Below are 20,655 nucleotides of genomic sequence, written 5' to 3'. Positions count from 1 at the left end.
AAAATATATCATTAACAAAAATTACTCCCTCCAATTCTTTTTTTCGGTCAAGTAGTCTTGTGGCTAGAGCTTTCATAATTTAATTGTGAAGAAGTGGGGTGTATGGGGTTCGAATTCCAATCTCTGCATATAATATGTAATATCCCTATCAACTGTGCTAAACTCACGGGACGGGAATTACTCGCTCCAATTCTATATACAAAACAAAAAAAAACTTAAATCAACAAAAATTGACGTGTACAATTCAAAATTTCAACCTAATAAATTGGCTATTTGTTGATTCTACTTTTATAGATTTCTATAAAATCCTCTTTGTCAACGAATATAAAATCCCATAGAACATAGATATTTTGAATACACAAATTTTCCCTCGTCTACCTATCAACCTCATCTAGGGTTTCAACTCAGGTAACCGCTCTTTCTCAAAACCACAATTTCCTTCAATCTCTTCTCCAATTTCAATTCTCACCCTCATAATTTCAATCCCTTTTCACAGTTTTTTCTGCATCATTCTCAATTTTGTTGCTGAAGAATGGATCCAAAAGCATGCGATAAATCAGTTAAAGATTCTTCAGATTTCAAGTCCGAGAAGAAGATTCTCCACATAGTTGATAAATCAATTGCATGTCCCACTCCAGAGAAGAAGACTGAACCATTATTAGCCTCCAATTTCAAAGATTCAAATACCCAGCTTCCAGAAAAGTATGAACCCTAATTTAATTCAACATTTTTCCAATTTTCATAGATTTTTTTTTTTGATTTTTGAACGTTTAGCAGAAGGAAAAAAAATGAAATTTTTGATTTTTTTTTTATGCAGGTACAAGAATGTTGCTGATTTGTTTAGTGGTATGAGTTGTGCACTTAGATTGTTGCATCTGCGTAAAAAGTCTTCAACTTTTCTAAATATTTGCAACAAGGTTGAAGTTCTTGCTAAGAGGTAATTGTTTTGTTTCCCTCTAATTAAAATAATCTTTATAGGTGTATATCTATGAAATACTGACACAGACACACCACTGACACTCACATGTTGACGCCAATAATTATTTGAAAAAATGACATAATCGAATGTAATCATATTTGTCGGACACTGGACACACGTTCAATTAGAATTATTGGTGCTACAAACTACAAAGGTGTATGTGTGTATGAGTTTGTGTATAAGTGTGTCAGAATTGTCAATTAGTGTATATAGCGCGGCACTATACCGTAATAGAATTTTAACAAACTGCTATTTTTCCATGATATGTGATTTAGTTCAAGGTGTTGTCATATAGAGGCTAATGCTATAGTACTGCAGTGTAGCGAAATTTGAACGAACTGCTATTTTCTGAGATCTGTGATTGGTTTCACTAAAGTTCACTATATGTAGTCAAAGTTTTAATTGTAGAAGATCCATTTCCTTTGATTGATTAAGGAAGTGACTGTGATGTGTTTTATTTTCAGAAACTTCTCTTATGCTCATCTAGCGCAGATGAAGTATATACTTCCCAAAGGTATAGAAATTGAAAAGGTGGTGGTTGTTGATAAGAAAAGCTTGTGTATGAAGCCAGATTTGAAGATCACCTTGGTATTTGACGTTGTAGAAGATCACTCTGAACAGTCTGCTGATTTGGCTCTGATACGATATTTTAATTCCAGGCTGATTAATTTCTTTAATCTGCATCCTGAGGTAACATTTTTTGATTTAGGGGTGTTACTCTTATTGATTGTATTTTCTGTATTTGAAGGATCAATTTACGCTATCTTAACAGTGATATATGGGACCTTGTTTGACTGTTAGCTTTGATTTGGATTATTATTTTAGATGTCGGAGTCCACATTTCTAAATCCAATCTTAGTGAGTTCTAGAACTTCATTGGTTGTGTCTAGAATCTGAAAAGTCCTATGTAATGGATGTAATACTGTCATTTTTTGGTAACATAGTCAAGGGATTGCAGAATTCAAGATTACTACTGTTGTGGTGGCATTTAGGTTTTCATTCTCTGCATAGTACTCTGCTGTGATTTGTGATTTTAGATGGTAGGTAGACAGAAGCATGTTATAACTAGTTGAATATGTACTAATGATAATAATAAGGTGTTGTATGATATTTAGTTGAAAATATATTGGATCATTGTTGATTATGTAAGCATGTTATATGAGATTTAGTTGAATTGAAAATGTTGCTGATGATTATGATTTATGAGATTTTTTGGCTACTGGTTATGCTTACCTTTTGACAACTGCTTTTCTTTGGGTCTGGATCAGCTGTATTTTTGTTCTTAGAAGTATGCGAATAATTGATTTCATCACCTTAATTTTGATTTTAATTTTTTGTTTTTGCTTTTTGTTGTGGATATCAGGGGATTGATATTCCAGAGGCCACGCTACCAGAGCCCTTTAGCCAAAGACCTTATAACTTGATTTTCAAAGATGGAACCGTAAATTTGTCAACAGAACTTTCATCAACTTCCAATGAACTTGAACTGTCACTGAACAACTTACATCTGAGTCCATCTTTTAAAAGACACTTTTCTCAGAAGAATGTTGCTAACGAGACTGAGCAAGTTCAGAGCTTTTCATCATCTGAAAACTCACTGTCATCCCATGAATCTGACTGGCTGGATAAGCAAGAAAGTGAATGCACATGGCAGAAAGAATGTCCACCATTATCTGATTGTGTGAGTAATAATGTAGAAAGATGCAAGCAGGAGGAATCAATGTCCATGTGTATTCAACGAAATGTTATTAATACACCGGTACATAAGATCTCCCCTCCACATTCCGTTAGCTGCATTGAAAGCCCTGACTTGAAAATTGTTTCTTGTACGGATAGTTTGTTGACACACACTCCTGCACAGTCAGAACCTGAGAGATTGTTGCTTGGTTCTGATGTTAAGCTTCAGAAAATGACTGCCCAAAATTCTGGGTCGTGTTTTAAGCCTGCAAAAAGAGTGCTCGACTTTACACTCACAGAATGCAGCGATGATTTGGATAGTAGAGTATACATGTCTAAACCTAGCAGAGGATGTTCTGAGGAGTTCAAACCTTTTGATTCTGTTTCCCCACCTCAGGAGGTATGCGCCTGCTATCAAGTTTTGGTTTTAATTTTTGACTTATCCCTAAAATCATACTTTGCTACTCAATTATTATTCTATTTTGTACCTTTCAATCTATCCTTGCCAGAGAGCTTGCAAAGAAAGCTATTTATTTTCCTAATATTTAGTAGTTCATGTTAAATTCTAACTAGTAAGTGGGGTACTCATCATATATTCATGGATGAAAAAGAGGAGCTTTAGAGATTGTTATAAGATAATGAACATATTGGGTGAGAAACAAGTCCAAGATTTAGAGTAAAACATCGAGGATGGTTATACAAAAACAGTAATGTTTTTATTTATAACACACTTATAATATCGTAGTTTAGTCGATATCTTAGATTGGCCGTGTCAAATAGTTTAATAGTTTTATAGTGGAGATGATTTAAATTTTTAGAATAATCCTTTTTCTAGATTGACGACAAAAAAGGGATATACTATTCTCCCATGTTCTTGCTCCATTTGTATCTCTTGTTTATTCACAGTTCAGAAGTATATGCTTGTGCTCTGTGTTTACTTAAGCATATTCTTGATATCTAATATCCCTTACTTCCACACTTTGCATCTGATTAACATTATTTTCCTTAATTTTTTTTATTGTTAAAGTTTTTTTTTTTTGAGGGAATTGTTAAGGTAATTTTTCTCTCGTGAAAGTAATCGATTTCTTGTAAATTGCTTTCTCGATGCAGGTAGATGAAAACCTTGGTCATTCTTTTCAGAAAATCAATGTAGATCAACATTGTTTGGATGCATCGGATAACAATCCTTCATCATTGGTGGAACTGGTTAATGTGATTGACTCTATATTTGGCTCTGTCAAAACAACTTCAATCACAAAAGAGGAGCTCTTGCAAAAGATAATGATGAACTGTTTAGATTTTGTTGAGATTAGTATGTTCTAATTCTATTTATTATAATGTACACGTTTTCTTTGTAATAAACTTTCTAGCTAACTAATCTTGTCCTGCCAATAGGGGAAGCTGAAGAACAGATTGAGATTTTGGAAAAGACTGTGCCAGACTGGCTTTGCAAGAAGTTGGTTTCTTCTGGAGACACTATGTACTGGTGGGTCTCTTTCTTTTTTTCACTGATGAAACCTTTGTTCTTTTAGAGTATCAGTCTCTTTTAGAGATGTGAAAATTTGTGTCTGACTTAACATGAAATTTCAGCCTTCTATGGGCTATTAAAAATCATAATTTTACATATGTCATGGATATAATGGAATAATAGAACTTAGCAGTTTGATGGAATAGCAGAACTTTTGTTATTGGTTAGTGTTGTTTCCCTCAAAAAAAATTGGTTAGTGTTGTTGTGAGCCAAAATCCTCTGGTGTTGACTTCAAACTATTAATTTTATTTGTGTTCTTATGCTTGTAGTTTATAAAACCTGTTATATTTGCAGTGTCAAGAATGCGTCAGATTTGGACTCAGTTCGATCGAGGCTTCTCAGCAATGCGAACAAAGGAGATGAGTGAAAGGCTTTTGTTGAGCGATAGGGAGTGTTATTTGCGTTGTTGCAAATGATTGTTGGTAATGCTCTGCATTGCTTGGTAATTGTTGGTTGGATTTTTGCACTCACTGTTTTGGTTACAACAACCAGCTATAGTGAATATCTTGGCTGGCACATAAGGGATTGTAAGAATAGGTTTTATAAATTGTTCTTAAGCTTTTTAGTTCCACATGTTGTATTCTCTGTCTCAGTTTCTTTTTTGGTTCATTTCTGTCTCAGTCAGTAGTGTATTAAATGATAAAAGGGATAGTAATTTTTTATTTTTTATTTTATAAAAAGTAAATAGTAATTTTATTAAATGAACATTTTTTGACAAATTAAATTAACCTCATTAAGAATTGGTGTATTCACTACTATTAATATAAAATGAAAGACACGAGTAGAATTATCTTGATTTCCTTATGAGAGTGTGCATAATAATGCATGAGCTATCGAAATAGAAATAATACTAGTATGGATACCCGTGCCAAGCACGGGCTAGAATTCAAGAGTAGATATTGAGCAACATAATATTTCTAATGTCGTAAGATTTAGGGTGAAGATGTGGTGTCAATATCACTTATGTGGTTTCTTTTAGTCTAAAGTGATGATTAGACTAAATGTATGATCCCCGGTAGTAAGAAAATTATGAACTATTTTTTTTTGGGTTTAATATGTGATTCGTCCCTGCAAATAGGGCTCACTTAAAATTTCGTCTCTGCAATCGTTAATCCTTTTTTTTTGCCCATGCACAGTTTAATCAGTTAAAAATTCGTCCTTTGACCCAGTTAATGACTACCACGTCATCAAATTAACAAAATGGCATGAGAATTGACGAAAATACCCCTGGCTTTTTTTTTGTTTTTTTCCTTCAAAAAAAATTCAGTTTTTTCCCGAATTTTTTTTACGATTTTTTCCCGAAAATTTTTCAGTTTTAATTTTAACAGTTTTTTTCTGAAATTTTTTTTGACTTTTAATTATTTTTTCAGATTTTTTTAATTTAAAAAAGAATTTTCAAAATTTTGAAAAAAAATATTTTATGAAGGAAAAAAAATAGCCCAGGGGTATTTTGGTCAATTCCCATGCCATTATGGTAATTTTGATGACGTGCAGTCATTAACTGGGTCAAGGGACGAATTTTTAACTGATTAAACTTTGCAGGGGCAAAAAAAAAGGATTAGCGATTGCAGGGATGAAATTTTAAGCGAGCCCTATTTGCAGGGACGAATCACATATTTAACCTTTTTTTTTTTTTTAAGTTTTTAGATGTCATGTATTTCTTTCAAATAATTCATAATTCATTCTTTCAAACATTAATTTTAAATGAAACATGAATTCAATTTGTATTAATAAAAGCTCCCGCCAATTTGAGATTTTGAATGAGTCGCTTATACACATTACTCATTTATCTTTTAATAATAATACTTAATAAGAATGTAATTTCTTCAACAAATGAGTTCCACAAACAACTATATTGTTATATTCCAACAACACTTATTTATTTTAAAATAATTTATTTAATTAGATCTGTATAAAAGTGAAGAGAGTCGCTTCATAAACATTATTCTCTATTAGGCCCACCACTGTTTATTATGGTGTTAGCCCTATGGCTTTAAAGCTAAAGGGGTCCTAGTAATCTTAAGTTAAGTCGGGAGGTTAGTAAAGTTTGACCATTAACTGTTCCACCTAGAATCAAACTCATGTTCTCCATAATAATTCGTCGTTGATGGAGCTAATTGACCACATGAACAAAATTTCTTGTTTTATTTAATTAATTTTTTAATTTAACATCGTGGTGATTTTGTTTGAATCTACAACAATTACTAATCAACATTTATTTATCCTCTAAAAAAATTAACATTTATTTATTCAATATTGGTATTAGCATTTTCTTTCTATTTTCATAAACTCCTAAAACATACAACACTCATGACATTCATATTTAAAAATGGTTTTTATAATATATCATTTCCATTTTTTTTTGGAGAGAATATCCTTTCCATTTATATTAATTAGAGCAATTAGAAAAATATACTCATGAGATATTTAGTATTTTGTTTCTCAAGTACTCCAGCGGTTAAATTCACACAATGAGGGGTATAAGTTTGAACATTGACACATGCATATCAATATCAAATGGAGCTTCCAACCGAGTTGCAATTATAGGACCGTAAAATTTATTTGAGCATTAATATGAATTATGAAATTAGAATTATTTGAAATATTTTTACTAAAAAAGCATTGATTGTAATGTGATTGAACTCAAGTGGTTAGTGAGTTCCAAATTAATCAGGAAACCCGAGTTTGATTTTTCAGTAGAACAATCTTTAGATCAAACTCCGGTATACAAAGAGTCCTTTACAACAAAAATATTTTTTTTCACAAAGAAAAAAATTCCTATTTTGAGAGGTAAAAAATTAATTACTTCACAAATGTTTATAATTTAAATTTAATTTCAATTGAATACCGATGTTAATCATATTTATGTGGTTAAAGGTCACTGCATGAAGAGAGCTGCTAAATAGTACGGATGTCTTTGATACGAAATTTCACGGAAGACAAATTGACATCACTAAAGTAGCTTCACTTCTTATTTTTTATTCTTTAAATTAAGTAGATTAAATTAAACATAAAAAACAAAACAACCTTAAAGAGATATCATCAATAATACTTATACCTAACCCCACTAACAGTGAAGTCAACAAAATTTGGAAGATGAGATTTTAGAAATCAATTTCATCATATATGTTATAAAGCTGGCTTCGAAAAATCAATTAAAAACATGTGGTAGCTTGAGAGAAACCGACAAGATTGATATGGAAGAGCTCAATAAAGGTGATTGTATTAGCAAAACAGTTGTTTAAGGAACAAAAGAATGCAGAATTCGCTAGTTCGTGAAATTTCGTAGTCACTTTAGCCGTACTATTTATCATTTCCCCTGCATGAAATATATTAACAATATAAATATAAATTCCATATTAATAAAAAATGGGAATACAATCTTGGTTTAATTTCAAAGTAACTTTTTAAAAATTAGTAACAATTTGCTTAATTTTTTTTGTAGCAATTCTCATGGTCCAAGACAAAAAATTGTAAATTATAATTAATGATGTGCTATGAATAAGAAACTTCTATAATAAGCTGAAAAAATTTAATCTATATAGTATAATATTTAAGGCTTTAGTAAAAAAATTAATACATTTTTTTACAAATGTTTAAGGCATTGTTGTATACTTAGAAATATTTTATCACAAATTAATTTTAGCATATGTGGTCATATCAATGAACAAAGTTCATTTGATTAAATGTGATAATATTTTCAAATGAAATTCAAGATGATAAAAACAACAATTGGGACAAAGACTATCACTGGAATGAATAGAAAAGACCGTGTTGGCTCTTTTTTTGGATTCGATTTATGTCCCTAATTTTTTATCTGGTTAGATTTACGTCCCCTACTTTTTTTTCTCCATAAATTTTATTTTTATCTTAAAAAAACTTGTTAGTGTAGATCCTTAAAATGTCAATTATTTTCTATTTTTAATTTGCAAAATGTCTTTTTTTAGGGAATTAGCAAAATGTCTTTAATACTATTAAAAATGAAAGACATAAGATTTTATTGATTATCATAGTTTAAAAGTTATATATTTAATTAAGAAAAAAGATATCCTATAAAACAAATGCTTTTTTAATGTCAAAAGTTAGTAATTAGTTGTTAGATTTTTTTTCTTTCCCGAAAAAAAATTAATTGTTTTATTTTTTTCGATAAAAAATTAATTGTTTTCTTCTTCATCCAATTTTGTACCAAAAACCTATAACATCATGGAAAAACTCATTCAAACCAAACCAATAAATACATTGAATTAGACAATTGATATAACATTAAATTCTTGCAAGGTTTTGCATCTTTTGTAGAAAAATAAAAGAAAAAAAGGTCATGTCAACATGCTATGTTATGGTTGAAAGTTGAGTGGAAAAACATACAATTTGCTTGTTATAAGAATTATATTTTTTGGAAAAAAAATTATATTTAGCTTATTGTTAAAAAATATGTGTATGATTGAAACCTTTCATGATTTTGTTAAATCTAATTGGTCAAAAATTAAGACAATGGGTTGATGAATCCATTTGATTGGTTGAGAAATCAAACAATGATAATAATTTGATGGTTGTCATTGAAACATGTTTTTTTTAGGGGGCAAAGGGTCATTGAAAGATATTAATAAGAAATCAAAAATTCATTTAGTTTTGTCATTATAAGACTTTTACAACTTTCCACTTATAAATATGGTAATTAATAAAAATATTAATGTAGTTTTAAAGCATATGTGATTATTAATTTCAATAATAGAATGAATGATGGATACAAAAATATGACGTTGAATAAAAAATAATATTTTTTCACTTAAAAAACATAATAATCTAATAATCTTTAATTAGAATAGTACAAACTCATTTAAATATTTAATTAGGATGAAGGAAATAAAATAAAAATGATTGTATGGTTTACTATTTTTTTGAAAATGCACTTAAAATTTTAGGGTAGCACCTTGCTCCCTTTTAGTTAAAGAAAAAGGAACTTTTCGACTCAAAAAACAAAAATTAAAGGTGCCATAAAATCGATTTTCTATTATGTATTTCTTATCTTTTTCACTCCAAAGTTATCGATTCAATCAATTTTTTGAAAATAGGATGCATTTCTTCTTGTCTATTTACTGGTTTCCATCTCAAGCATAAAGTAGCAAAAATAAATCAAAAACCAAAATAACATATAAAAGAGCAAGATATTAAAAGTAAAATAACAACATAAGAAACATAAGAAAAATTAAACAAAAAAGAATAGATAGATAGAAAAAGTTGTGAGTATGTTGTTGTTATGAGGCACCCAAGAGTTTTTCACCAAGTCCGCATACTCATGATGATCGATCCAAGCTGCTTCAAAACGAAAAGGTCGAGGCCCTCTAGCTAAAGGGAGGCCACCAAAACGGAGAAGGAGAGGGTTATGGTCAGAATGGAGTCTGCAAAGTATCTCAACAAAAGCTTCTGGGAAAGAAACACGCCAATTAACATTTGCAATGCTTCTGTCAAGTTTTTTTGAGAGGATGCGAATGCCATTATTATTGCGGTGCCAAGTGAAATGTCCGCCAGTGGTTGTAAGGTCAAGGAGGTTGCAATTATTCATGAGGTTAGAGAAGAGGGCAGCTCTGTTATAGTGGAAGATACCGCCCTTTTGGTCACTAGGGAGAAGAGTTTCATTAAAATCACCTATGAGCATCCAAGGGAGGTCAATTGTTTGGCTAATATTCATTAGGTAATTCCAAGAAAAAGTTGTGAGTATTGAGGGATTAAAATAAAACAAAAGGGGGATAAAAGTGATTATATTTGAACGTGGTAATAGAAATCCTTCGTATATATTCTAATTTATATGTGATGCATTTCTTCTTTTCTCTTGATTGACTTCCATGTCCAAAATAAAGATCCGAACAAAAACAAAGAACTTATAAACACCAAAAGAAAATTGAAAATAGAATATGAATAAGAAACATCAACCTAAGAAATCACATAAAAAGGAACATAACAATAAGTAATGTTAAATAAACAATAAAACAATAAAAAAATTAAAAAAAAAATAAAACAAAAAGATAATGAGGTTGAAAGCAGTGATTTTTTATGGGAGGAAGAGGTAGATGAAAATAATAAAAAATCAAATTGTCTATATATAGGGAAAAAATCATATCATGATCAATTTTGATTGGTTGGTGAAAAATAAGTGAGTCATAATTCAATTTTAATTGGCTAATAGAAAATGAATGAGTCAAGATCCATTTTGATTGGTTGATGGAAAAACATTAAATGAAATGGGGAGTATGAAGATGCCACGTGTACTTTTGCTCAAAGATGTAAGCTTTTGTATTATATAAAGATGTTGAAAAGTGGTGAAAAGTATTGAATTCACCTTTCTAAAGTTTAAAAGTTGATTAAAGACTAACACGGCTAAGAGCCTACGACCCTTGAATAATATGGACATTAATGCCAATTCCTATGCCAATAATGATGGAGTTATTGTCAATTTGAGTGGTTCAAATTTTCCTAACAAGGAAGGTAGGATTACAAGTCATATGGCATACAAGTCAATATGGACATTAATGTCAATTCCAATTCCAATACTTGTATGATTGCAGATAGTTGCTCAATAGAACTTTTAATGTGTCCAAAGTAGTGGACAAATACCTCGGCTGTGTCTGATTTGCAGCGGGAAAGATGTTTATGTTATTCATATTGTAGGTAAAAATGGAAGCATATTTCTTAATAGCAAATTGAATTACCAACTCATGTTGAACTTTATATTGGTGTTTTTTTTAAACGATTAATATTAGTATCGTTAATAATTGTTGGTATAATTCGTGGACCTAAATGCATACCAAAGGTATTATTGACAAAACAATAGTCTATATTGCGTTGAATTTTAGAATCGACAAGCAAATAGATACAAATTTTTATTCCAAGAATGACAAGTAAAAATGAATAGTGGAATTACAAAATTACACTACATAGCATATGTAGAACATGCACTTTTCACACTTGGCTGTATATGAATGCAAAGATCCAACAAAACAATTGTGATTCAATGCATAGCATTACCAGCAATCATTTGCAACACAACAATTAACATTGATTATCATTCTCCTTTGGTTACCCTTGACAGAACTGAGTCCAAATTTAATGCATTCTTGACGCTGCAGATGGTACACGTTTTAATAAGAAACTCATAAAGAAAATAATAAATAACAAGCTACTTTACGAAGATTTTGGCTAACTCATGCCATAAAAAGTTTGATAATCTATCCATAAAAGAGACTCGTACTTTGAAACCACAAAGGTCTAATCATAAATAGAAAAAGACCCACCAGTACAGTGTCTCCAGAAGAAACCACCTTCTTGCAAATCGAGTCTGGCACTATCTTTTCCAAGATCTCAATCTGTTCTTCAGCTTTTCCTATGAGGAGGACATGATTAGTTAGATAGATTCTTTATTACTAAGAAATCGTGTACATATAATGAATAGAATTAGGACATACTAATCTCAACAAAATCTAAACAGTTCATCATTATCTTTTGCAGGAGCTCCTCTTTTGTGATTGAGGTTCTTTTGACCAGTTCCACCAATGATGAAGGATTGTGATCCAATGCATTCAAAGAATGTTGATCTACATTGATTTTCTGAAAAGAATGACTAAGGTTCTCATCTACCTGCATCGAGAAACCAATTAACAAGAAATCAATTACTTTCACAAGAAAAAAATTACTTTAACAACAAAAAAAAGTTAAGGAAAATAATGTTGATCAGATGCGAAATGTGGAAGCAAGGGATATTAGATATCAAGAATATGCTTAAGGATGAACAGTTATAAACACAGAGTACAGGCATACTTGTGAACAATGACTAAACGAGATTTGAATGGTGCAAGAACATGGGAGAATAGTAAGAAAAGACAAAATGAATGAAGTGCAGTTAGTATATCCCTTTATTATCGTCAATCTAGAAAGAAAGGATTATTCTAAGGAATCGAATAAACTACGATATTATAAGTGTGTTATAAATAAAAACGTTACCATTTTTGTATACCCATCCTCGATGTTTTACTCTAAATCTTCGACTTGTTTCTCACCCAATATGTTCATTATCTCTAAAGCTCCTCTCTAGAATTTAACATGAACTACTAAATGTCAGGAAAATAAATTGCTTTCTTTGCAAGCTCTCCGGCAAGGATAAATTGAAAGGTACAAAATAGAATAATAAGTGATTATCAAAGTATTATTTTAGGGATAAGTCAAAAATTAAAACCAAAACTAGATAGCATGCGCATACCTCCTAAGGTGGGGAAACAGAATCAAAAGATTTGAAGTCCTCAGAACATCCTCATCTAGGTTTAGACATGTATACTCTATTATCCAAATCATCACTGCCTTCTGTGAGTGTAAAGTCAAGCACTCTTTTTGCAGGCTTAAAACACGACCCAGACTTTTGGGCAGTCATTTTCTGAAGCTTAACATCAGAACCGAGCAATCTCTCAGGTGCTGACTGTGCAGGAGTGTGTGTCAACAAACTATCCGTACAAGAAACAATTTTCAAATCAGGGCTTTCAACGCGGCTAACAGAATGTGGAGAGGAGATCTTATGTACAGGTGTATTAATAACATTTCGTTCAATACACGTGGACAGTTATTCCTTCTGCTTGCCTCTTTCTACATTATTATTACTCACACAATCAGATAATGGTGTACATTCTTTCTGCCATGTGCTTTCACATTCTTGGTTATCCAGCCAGTCAGATTCATGGGATGACAGAGAGTTTTCAGATGATGAAAAGCTCTGAACTTGCTCAGTCTTGTTAGCAACATTCTTCTGAGAAAAGTGTCTTTTCAAAGATGGACTCAGATGTAAGTTGTTCAGTGACAGTTCAATTTCATTGGAAGTTGATGAAAGTTCTGTTGACAAATTTACAGTTCCATTTTTGAAAATCAAGTTATAAGATCTTTGGCTAAAGAGCTCTGATAGTGTGGCCTCTGGAATATCAGTTACCTGATATCCACAACAAAAAGCAAAAACAAAAAATTAAAATCAAAATTAAGGTGATGAAATCAATTCTTTTGCATACTTCTAAGAACAAAAATAAATATAGCCAATCCAGACCCAAAGAAAAGCAGTTGTCAAAAGGTAAAGCATAACCAGTAGCCAAAAAATCTCATAAATCATAATCGTCAAGAACATTTTCAATTCAACTAAATCTCATAATAATTTTTTATTATCATCAATGCATTTTCAACCATGTATAAGATGCTTACATAATCATCAATGATCCAATATATTTTCAACTAAATATCATACAACAGCTTATTATTATGATTAATACATATTCAACTAGTTATAACATGCTTCCATCTACCTACCATATGGAATCACAAATCACAGCACAGAGTACTATGTAGAGAATGAAAACCTAGATGCCGCCACAATAGTAATCTTGAATTCTGCAATCCCTTGATGTTACCAAGAAATGACAATATTACATTGATTACATTGGACTTTTCAGATCTATAACTCAGACACAACCAATGAAGTTCTAGAACTCACTCAGATTGGATTTAGAAATGTAGACTCCAACATCTAAAAAAATAATCCAATTTAAAGCTAACAGTTAAGATAGCATAAATTGCTCCTTCAAATACAGAAAATACAATCAATAAGAGTAACCCCCCTAAATCAAAAAATGTTACCTCTGGGTGCAAATCAAGGAAATTAATCAGCCTAGAATTAAAATATCCTATAAGAGCCAAATCAGCAGACTGTTCGGAGACGGAGTGATCGTTTACAACGTCAAATACCAAGGTGATCTTCAAATCCGGCTTCATACACAAGCTCTTCTTATCAACAACAACCACCTTTTCAATTTCTATAACTTTGGGAAGTATATACTTCATCTCCGTTAGATGAGCATATGAGAAGTTTCTGAAAATAAAACACACTACAGTCACTTACTTTTTTGAAGAAGACACTACAGTCAATTCCTTAATCAATGATTCAAAGGAAATGGATCCTCTACATTTTTCTACAAAAAATTCAGAAGTAAATTTTTTTTCTTCTATTATAATAGGAAATTAGTTGGATTAAATCAGGGTTGATACTTTTCTGGAAGGTAGGTTTGTGGATCCTTGAAATTGATGGGTAATAATGGCTCAGTCTTCTTCTCTGGAGTGGAAAATCTTCTCACACTTGAAATCCGAAGCATCTTTGACAGATTCATCACACGCTTTTTGATCCATTCTATAGAGACAAAATTAATATTAATAATGATTGCAGCAAAAACAACAAAAATTGTTAGCATTTACTCCAGGTATACGATTAACACACAAAAATCAAGAAGCAGTATACATTGTAATGAAAATTAGTTTTTAAACAACAAAAAAGTAAGAATCCATCAAGACACTGTTAGATCAACATCTCAGTTATCATATCATCAAAATTCAGCTTCAAAACGCACAAAGTTTATTATTCATAACAAGAAGAAATCACTAAATAAAAAAAGTGTAATTTGATTGGACGTATATTTATTTATTCATATCGTCAATGGGGAATTTCAAATCTCACATCTCTATATGGTTTTCCATGTACATAAAGAATTGGGTCTGTTTATTCTCAAATGAAAGCAACTACTCCCTCCGTCCCACAATACAGGACGTTTTGGGCATTTCACACATATTAAGAAATAGTAAAAGTAACATTAAAGTTAGAATTGAAAGAAGAGAAAGTAATAAATAGTTAATGTTATAATAGGAAAAGTAACATTAAAGTTGTATTGGTATTGTAAAACGACATATAATTTGGGACAATTTTTTTTCCCTAAAGCGACATATAATTTGGGACGGAGGGAGTATTATTTTGATTGTTTAAAAGAATAGTTGGTTTCACTTGTCTTTTCATTTATTTTGTCAAACCTCCATAATGTTCCTTTATTTTAATTAGCTTCTAAATATGTCTTTCGGCTATGTTTTTTTTTGACAAAACAAAAGATGTTCATTCATTCAAATTGAAAGAGTACATCGATATAATGCAAATTCGCTAAAAACAAAAAGGATGAATCTGTGAACAAGCTCACAACATCCATGTTAATAGCATAAAACGGCAAAGTAAAAATGCCTACACATATGACTATATTTAAATCTCCGGAATAACATTGTTTCCGGATCTGCAACGTGGATGACGTCAAAGTCATTGATTGGATCTGCAATGGATCGAAGCTGATCTGACAATCTGAAATGATCAAATACCTGAGAGAAACAAGAAAACAAACAACGTCGCACAAAGACGACGAACAACCAACGTCGCACGAAGGCGACAAAATCACAAAATAAAACGAAATAGATGTGAAAATCACTTATTTCAATAAAAGGGAAATAGAAAAACGAGTTAGAGGGGTGATTTTGGGTCAAAAATTGACCCTAAATCACCCCTCTTTGGTGGATGAAGGAGAGGAAACTAGGACTAGTGTTTCTGTGACGGCTCACAAGAGAAAACGGAAAAAGAGAGGACTTTCGGCTATGTTTAATCTCTTCTCCTATTGTTTTGCCTCAACATTGTTCCATTATTTTGATATGTAACAACAAAATCATTAGCTTTTGTATTATTTATTTATGGTATATGATAAAGGCAATAATAGATCTACTTTAGTAATCCAACTTTAGGTCCCTCCCTTCCTTTAAAAGAAAAACTTTAGGTCCCTCCACTACGCGTTTAAATCATAATAAAAAGACTTAGTCAGGAAAAAATCATAATTCAAATATGTGTAAAAAAATATCAATATAAAAGGACCATCATATCATATTAATAATGGACTAATGGTGGACTATGTTGATTTGTTTTGTAGTTTATATATTCCTTTAGAATTTTGAGTCTCAACAACTCTACGGCACCAACCCGTAAGATTAAGATTCAGGGATCATGCTAACAAGTATCTTAAAAATATTATTTAAAGAAATTATAAAATTAATAACTATATATTGGTCAAATGACGACCTGGTTTTAGTTCTAGGATAAAAAAGACCCTAATATTTTTTGCGTGTCTATTATAAAAGCTTACGCAATATGTGAACTTAGAATTTTAGGCTTAGAATTTAAGAGAAACAACAAGCGTTGTTTCTGTATTAGTATATAACAAAACATTGTTCATGTCAACTAAGTTATGTTCATACGTACAATTGTCATTTAAAAAGTTAACGTTGATACCTTAAAAATAAGTGTTTTAAGCAATCACACACACCAAAATACGATTGAAGATATGCATGCTAAATTTTATATATTTCACCACAAAAAAAATAAAAAGATACGCATGTTGGTGTCTGTGTGACAAACCACTATTAACGTACCCCCAAGAGCGCTTATATGAGATGACACATGTCTCTTCCAGCTTAACCAAAGTTTTGGGTTTGGATCTAGCTTCGAGCATGCAGTAGCATTAAAACTCTTAGGGATATTTTGCAGTTCATTTGAGTCCCACAATGTTCGAGGGATTAGTCTTCAAAGTTGTGCACGGAGACACCTGTTTTACACAGAAAAAAAACCGCAGCTAAAGCACCGACTATGTTTAATTAGTTTTGTTATTTTCTTCTATCAAACAAAGAAGATTTAACTATCATAATTATTACCGAACTATGTGATGTGCCGAGAGACAATTTTCTATCCACAATTAACTTCACGCTTTACCATTAAAAGCGATATGTGAATTTCTTAGTGTTGTTGTTATAACAACAAACACTTCATTGTTTCAGTCGAAATATGTATACTTATAGCTTGATTTATCCTTAATGTATTTAGGGACAATTGAACCTTAATAAGTAACTTCTTCGGCAGACATAGCAGATCAAAACGTCTTAAAATTGTTGTTTTTGGATTTCCAAACTTTTGTATTTGGATTTCCAAATTCTATTATCTACCCAAGTTGTTACTAGGTTGAGTCACGACCAGGTCGCTCTCTTTAAGACGTTTCGTGGCACTGCCCAAAATTGTACAAGGCACACTATCAACGACACCGCCTCCAGGATAAAACAAGCACATCTACAACTGTGCGGTTAACTAATGCACTTTAGAAAACCGTTCGAGATTTCCACCCTCAAATATGGTACTAAGACCACTCTTTAATGTTGAAACCACTTTAATATGGTATTGTTACCACTCTGTTATGGTGCTGAGACCACTCAAATATGGTGTTACCACCATTCTAACTTTAATTCCAAAACATCAATATGGCACTACGACCACTCAAATATGGTGATACCACCATTTCTCCTCAAATAGAAAAATATTGAAATAATTTTTATATACCGTTAAGATCATTCTTAATTCCAACGCGACATTGTTATTCCAAATATGGACTATGATATTAAAAGTACTCTTTATTTCGAAGGGACTATGTTTTTAAGACCATTCTTAATTATTAAATCGAAAAAGTGACTATGGTCTTAAGAACACTCTTAATTCCGAAGGGACAGAAAAAATGAGATGAAGAAAAGAAAGACTCGTCAAGAAAGGGAGAAGAGAGAAAGAGTTCCCGACAACTCAATGAAACTCTTTGGTGTGATTTTTGAACTGAGTGGAGTCCTCTATTTATATAGAGATTCTGTATCTAGGATCAAAAGTTACTCTAATAGATAAGATTAAAATGGAGTTCATCCATTAATCAGGTCAACAACACCTGTGGATAGGATCAAAAGAAACAAATTCACAAGAGTGGAGGAAACAAACTATTTATGGGAAGTGATATTCTCGAATAAAAATAATAATTACTATCATTTTTATCAGTATCAAGTATTTAAAATTAAATACCGCAATTTAAACACTACTGATATGTGTGTTCTATTTTATGTGGGACTCCACACTCTATTTTTTCAATTCACACAACATTAGATCAAAGTATAATTACTTGGTGTTTAATCTTCCAATTTTTCATCCAACATCACATCAATCAATGTTCCAACAACCCCCCACTTGAATTTAAAAAATGGTTTCAATAATAACGTCAAAACGTTTCTATAAGGTTGCTAATAAACGTTTCTATAATGTCGCCTACAACTTGAACCTTTGCATAGTGGATAGTATTCCGATTTAACAAGAGTTGCTTACAACATTGAACTCTATTTTAGACATAGAACCCGCACACAAACCTTTTCCTAACGTGTCTTCTAAAAGCCTGTGCCTTTATGGCCCTGCACGTTTATCCCAGTTTTAACGAACGCTCTAGGTATTCTGTCCCGAATACCATAGGAACCGGCCTTAATTCCACATTTGTATAGGTGAGTCTATCAAGAGTATTCCTATAGCCTATGTACTCCACTCAACATAGAGTATAGATCTCATTAAGAGTTTCTATTATCTCATCCTTCTATCAATGCAGGAATCATGCTTTCTTACTTTTGTCATAGCATGTTCTATGACTTGTGACTTGTTATTATCCGTTGAACCTATTTCTTGGGATCTCCCATCATCTAGGTCGGGTTACCATTGAAGGTGAGAAAAACACAAGAAGGGGGGTTGAATTTGTTATACCCTAATTTTGGACCTAAAAATACTAGTTCAATTCTTCTTTTCTTGCATTTCAAGTCATTTGATATGCCTCTGAGTAATTACATCTTTCTCTGCATTTTATTTCAATATTGTTTGCAAAATTCATGAAAAAGGGTATTTTAGTCATTTCCTGCATTCAACTCATTTTAATCCTTGGAAATTGTTTAAGTTTTTTTAAATTGGTTTGTATAAGTCCTTGTTTCAATCTCATGTCAAAATTCATTTCAAAAAAAATCAGTTGAGTCTTTTTTTAGTCAGTTTAGCCCCTAGGGGCATTTTAGTCATTTCCTATGTTAAAGTTTCTTTCAGTCCTTTAAAAAAATTGTTTGAGTCTTTTCATTTGATTTGAATGAGTCTCTGTTTCATTCTATGTCAAAATCCAATTCAAAATTTGCATTTGAAGTCATTTTGAGTCAATTTTGCCCCTAGGGGCATTTTAGTCTTTTCATGTGTTAAAACCCTGTTTAAAATTCTAAAAATTGTCTCTGAGTCTTTTAATTCGCTTGTATAAACTCTTGCTTTAATCCCTTGTTTAAAAATCATTTTTAAAAAAAAATTGCATTTGAGTCGTTTTTAGTCGTTTTAGCCCCAGGGGCATTTTGGTCATTTCACATAAAATTGCTGATTCATTTTAATCTGCTTTGTTGTTTTTAATCGTCTCGCTTTACGTTAATTTTCAATTTACTTTTTTCAATTCAATTTTAGTTTTAATTTTCATTTTGGTCCTTGTACTTTTGTTATTTGCATTTTAATCCCTTTTTAAGTTTGTTAGAGTCCAAGTGCCATGTGTCCAAATGCTATTGGTCCTTAAGAGTTTGTTACAAGTCCAAGTACACATGGCATTGTCTCATTGGTCCAAGCTTACCACATCACCTATATAAGTCAAACCTTTAGTCAAAATTTCACATTCAATCATTTTCCACAAAAATCCACAAAAAATAAAAAAAATCAATTTCCCTTTTTTCCTCTTTTCTTCATTCACGTAACAAACTTTCCTCCATCCCTAACCAACTTCCACCACTCCAACTAACCTCTAACCACCACTTCCTCCACCACTCAACCACCCTAACAAACTCCTCCACCACCATAACCAACTCACAAACCACTTCCTCCACCACAAAACCTCCATCAAAACCACCACAAACCTCCACAAAAAAACCTCAAACCACCGCTTCTAAACCGCTTCCATCACCATCACCGTCGCAACTTCACAAATGCGCCAAATAACCAACGCCATTGATAACTGCAATGAATTTTGATTCCACAAGAAACTGATCCTCACGCAAACGGAGTAACAACGACGACAAGGTTTGGTTTGCGTTTCAATCACCGCAACGACATCGAGAAGCGAAGCAGCAAGGAAAGAAGAAGAAAGAACGGCGCAGCAGGGGAAGGAACGAACTAGATCCATTCAACAACATCACGCTCAAACCAGAAATGAATTAGACAAATCCGGTAAGAAGTGAATTCGGTGAACCACACTAAGTCCCAATCGAATTTCACCAAAACTGAATCGAAGTTGAACGCAAAAGACGGAATCAGAACAGCAGCATATTTTGCTTTCTCCAGAAGCACGAATCTGTGAAGTGTTCCCTCTATTTCAAAGCCAAATCGCCAGATCCTTGTATTGGATGAGGTAACACATTTTCTCCTTCTTTTCTTCCGATCTTCACTGTTTTCCTTGTTCTGGTGAGAATCCGAATTCATGGAAGGGATATTAATTCTTTCTATCTTTCTTCTTTGTTGAAATTGCACTGTTTTCATCGTTCTTGATGTGTTCATCGTTCTTGATGTGAAGCCGAGTCCATGTTTGAGAGAAAGAGAGTCCTTGGTTTGGTTAGTTTAAGAAAGAAGCGTGTGATTTCATTTTGTGTTACTGATTACTGCAACTGATTTCATAGAAAGAAGCATATGTGATCTCTTAGGCATGGGCTTGGGCCCTTGTGTGTGTCAATTTTGTTTTTTGTGACT

At 32.0% G+C, this 20,655-nt stretch overlaps 2 protein-coding genes across 4 annotated transcripts; one reads left to right on the top strand and one right to left on the bottom strand.

Annotated features, from left to right (window-relative positions):
* Positions 1 to 295: 295 nt before the first annotated feature.
* Positions 296 to 4,757, top strand: LOC146917766 (CDT1-like protein a, chloroplastic). Its single transcript, XM_085716589.1, has 8 exons — positions 296 to 408; positions 497 to 702; positions 818 to 937; positions 1,444 to 1,669; positions 2,343 to 3,056; positions 3,767 to 3,968; positions 4,052 to 4,142; positions 4,479 to 4,757. Exons 2-8 carry the CDS (start codon positions 533 to 535, stop codon positions 4,549 to 4,551), a joined length of 1,596 nt encoding a protein of 531 aa, XP_085572715.1. The 5' UTR covers positions 296 to 408; positions 497 to 532; the 3' UTR covers positions 4,552 to 4,757.
* Positions 4,758 to 10,998: 6,241 nt separating this feature from the next.
* LOC146917765 (uncharacterized) lies at positions 10,999 to 14,714 on the bottom strand. Of its 3 annotated transcripts, XM_085719542.1 has the most exons (7): positions 14,253 to 14,714; positions 13,845 to 14,076; positions 12,436 to 13,149; positions 12,180 to 12,266; positions 11,645 to 11,816; positions 11,474 to 11,562; positions 10,999 to 11,302 (listed from the first exon to the last, which is right to left on the bottom strand). In XM_085719542.1, exons 1-3 carry the CDS (start codon positions 14,450 to 14,452, stop codon positions 12,790 to 12,792), a joined length of 792 nt encoding a protein of 263 aa, XP_085575668.1. In that variant the 5' UTR covers positions 14,453 to 14,714; the 3' UTR covers positions 10,999 to 11,302; positions 11,474 to 11,562; positions 11,645 to 11,816; positions 12,180 to 12,266; positions 12,436 to 12,789. The 3 variants fall into 3 exon arrangements, with proteins under 3 accessions (XP_085575668.1, XP_085575670.1, XP_085575671.1); XM_085719544.1 differs by lacking the exon at positions 12,180 to 12,266; XM_085719545.1 differs by lacking the exon at positions 12,180 to 12,266 and having other exon boundaries at positions 11,501 to 11,562.
* Positions 14,715 to 20,655: the final 5,941 nt, after the last annotated feature.

This window comes from Medicago sativa, chromosome 6 (assembly GCF_051527215.1).
Source record: "Medicago sativa cultivar Bolivia chromosome 6, Bolivia_mono, whole genome shotgun sequence".
Taxonomy (NCBI): Eukaryota; Viridiplantae; Streptophyta; class Magnoliopsida; order Fabales; family Fabaceae; genus Medicago; species Medicago sativa.
Note: the sequence above shows the minus strand (reverse complement) of the source record. Positions and strands in the feature narration are given on the sequence as shown.

Bases quoted from the DNA above. Each gene is read 5' to 3' on its own strand.
- LOC146917766 (XM_085716589.1), top strand. From the start codon at position 533: ATGGATCCAAAAGCATGCGATAAATCAGTTAAAGATTCTTCAGATTTC. The intron at 938-1,443 runs GTAATTGTTTTG...TTTTATTTTCAG, and splicing joins GTTGAAGTTCTTGCTAAGAG to AAACTTCTCTTATGCTCATC. The intron at 3,057-3,766 runs GTATGCGCCTGC...TTCTCGATGCAG, and splicing joins CTGTTTCCCCACCTCAGGAG to GTAGATGAAAACCTTGGTCA.
- LOC146917765 (XM_085719542.1), bottom strand. From the start codon at position 14,452: ATGCTAACAATTTTTGTTGTTTTTGCTGCAATCATTATTAATATTAAT. The intron at 14,077-14,252 runs GTATCAACCCTG...TTTTATTTTCAG, and splicing joins CAAACCTACCTTCCAGAAAA to AAACTTCTCATATGCTCATC. The intron at 13,150-13,844 runs GTAACATTTTTT...TGTGGATATCAG, and splicing joins TCCTTGATTTGCACCCAGAG to GTAACTGATATTCCAGAGGC.